At 39.0% G+C, this 2,847-nt stretch overlaps 1 protein-coding gene across 1 annotated transcript; it reads left to right on the top strand.

Moving 5' to 3' along the window:
* Positions 1-1,939: 1,939 nt before the first annotated feature.
* LOC137743056 (kiwellin-like) lies at positions 1,940-2,452 on the top strand. The gene has a single exon (XM_068482974.1). It carries the CDS (start codon positions 1,940-1,942, stop codon positions 2,450-2,452), a length of 513 nt encoding a protein of 170 aa, XP_068339075.1.
* The last annotated feature ends 395 nt before the right edge of the window (positions 2,453-2,847 follow it).

Raw genomic sequence — 2,847 nt, 5'->3', positions numbered from 1 at the left:
ATGGGAACTCACGGTCAAGGATTGGTGTGATGGTTGAATGAATGATTAAAGTGCATGTGGGTGGAAATGATGAAATGGATGGGAGTGCATGTGGCTTGGGTGCATGTGGAGTGGCTTGTGCATGTGAAGTGATTGCTGAAAATGAATGTGAAATGAAATGATAATGTTTTGCACGGCTAGGTGTTGTGTTTGTTTGAATGTGCATGTGATTAAATTAAAGGATGCAAAGTGAATGAATAATGAATGCATGTGCACGGTTTTTGGGAGAAAGGTGGATGAATGTACATGTGAATTAGGTTGTGAAATCTGATGGAATGATGAAGTGGCTGAAATGATGAAAGAATGAGGGTATGCACGGCAATGCATGTGCAGGTGCAGGAAATGGGAATGAAGGCACGGCAAAGGTGTTTTCTTGCTGGAAATGCATGTGAATGCATGGCATTCGAAGTGATTGTTGTTTGGAAATGAATGTGAAGGCATGTGAAAGCTGGAAATGCATAATTGGTACACGGCAATGATGCTTGTTGGTGCTGGAATTATGGCAGGTTGTGTATGTGTTTGGGAAGAGAATAAATGTATGATGGTGGCTGAATGATTAAAGGGAATGAATGGGAGTGACACTAGGTTGGTTATGCATGTGGAATGTGGCTGAATTGTTGGTGCAATGATGAGATGGAATGCTGGAAAGGTAGATGGTTATGCACGGCAAAGGGGGATGAAATGGCAGCTAGGTTATATGATTAAAGAGTGGGAGTGCATGTGATTAAAGGTGTTGTGTTAGGTGATGGGTGCATGTTAAGTGATAAGTGATAAGTGATGATGATAAGTGATATGATATGTGATGATGATAAGTGGTTATGATATGTGATGATGATAAGTAATGAGAGCATGTGGGTTAATTAATGAAGGAAATGCATGTGCAATGACAATGTGTTAGAATGGAGTGAGGTTATGCATGGCATGATTGGGATTAGGAAAGGTTTAAATGTCCTAAAACTAAAGGGAACAAGGTTCCAACACTTTGGTCTTCAATTAGGTCTTCAATTTCGTCCAACACTTTGGCTCCAAGCATAAGCTATCCATCCTTAGCCCAAAAGTGCTCCAAAAGTCTCCAAAATGCATCTTTTTGCTCCTTTAGCCCTTTGGACCTACAAACACACGAAAATAGCTTAAAGTACTAAAATAACTAAAGAAACATAACGTAAATGCACGAGAACAAGCCATTTAAGTCGCATGAATATGCTCCTATCATATCTCTTGCAAAAAATCCCATTTTTCATGCTCGGACCAAACCTGTGGAAATCAATTACCACTACATTCGAGAGAAAGTTCTTTCCAAGGAAGTCTTTGTTCATTTCATCTGCACTCAAGATCAGATTGCAGACATCTATACCAAGTCTTTGCCTAAGGCTCAATTTCTTCTTCTTAGAGACAAACTTTCACTCAAATTCCCTAAGTTTAGTTTGAGGGGGGATATTAGGGGTAATATTGTAAGGGACAAAACTTAGTATTCTTAAGTTTTGTTATTTCAGTTTTATTTTGCATATTTGGTTAATTAGGGTGAGCTGTCAATACAAGAGTGTTAGTATCTTGTATATAAATACTTGTGTGTAATCTTATTAATTAAGTAATGAAAATACAGTTTCTAATATAGCTGGCCAAACATAAGTCACAAAACAATATCTAGAGGAGCATTAATTGACATGCATAATTAACTATTTCGTTTGTCACTTTTCTTATATATGTCAGCCCTACCCATATATTATGTCCAAGACTTTGCGACGAGTGCCATAGTAAAATTCCAAAAATACAGCACGCGGGTTAGAGAAACAAAATGGACCTGATCAGCTTAAGTATTCACTACATATACATACACACATATACACATAATGATCAGTACTTAAATAGTATTCATAATATAGTGTTTTCAGTTAATTGAATGGCAAGTTTAAAGTTGTTTCTTTCTCTTCCTCTAATTTTCTACCTCCTCCTTCCCTCAACAACCACTGCATGTGATCCCTCAGGAACTGTGGTTTGCAAAGGCCGGTCATACCCGCAATTTACATGCTTGCCGACGGTGGCATCATACACAAGCGCCAAGCTCACACTCACTGATTTCAGCCGAGGGGGAGAAGGCGGAGATCGTTCAGAATGCGAAAATCAATTCCACGACAACAATGAGCTGGTCGTGGCACTATCCACGGGGTGGTATGATGGAGGATCCAGGTGTGGAAGGGTGATAGTAATTTCGGCAAGTAGTGCTACTACCGGGAGAAGTGTAGCGGCGAAAGTGGTAGACGAGTGTGATTCGGTCAGAGGATGTAATAAGGACCATGCAGGTCTACCTCCATGTGGGAACAATATTGTCGATGCCTCTGCGGGTGTGTGGAATGCTTTGGGTCTAAACAAACGTCTAGGGGTTGTGGATGTTAGTTGGATCATGGCCGAATAATTACGAACCAAAATGTATATGACAGTGATACCACGTGGTATGTTGATATGGTATTATGAATCTATACAAATTGTTGATTTTCAAAGTGTGTTTGTATTGTATTTTAATGCATAAGAAACATTACAATGATACAGCACTATATAAGGAGGCTTGAGTAAAGTTCACACTCAATTACACTCCTTGATTTACGCCATAACAGAGCTTAGGAAAGAAAAACAAGAAGTAACCACGTTTTGGAGATTTCCTTAGCATTATCACCTGTAATTATTAAGTCATGAACATAAATCAACATAACCAAGTTTTGAACATATCCAATGCGAACAAACAATGATGAATCTGAATTGCTCCTTTGGAAATCAACACTGTTAAAAACGGAACTTAGCTTGGCATACCAA

The sequence above is a fragment of the Pyrus communis genome, chromosome 8, assembly GCF_963583255.1.
Source record: "Pyrus communis chromosome 8, drPyrComm1.1, whole genome shotgun sequence".
Taxonomy (NCBI): Eukaryota; Viridiplantae; Streptophyta; class Magnoliopsida; order Rosales; family Rosaceae; genus Pyrus; species Pyrus communis.
This window is presented reverse-complemented; position numbering and strand designations above follow the sequence as displayed.

Excerpts from the sequence above, each read along its gene's own strand:
- LOC137743056 (XM_068482974.1), top strand. The coding sequence starts at position 1,940 with ATGGCAAGTTTAAAGTTGTTTCTTTCTCTTCCTCTAATTTTCTACCTC.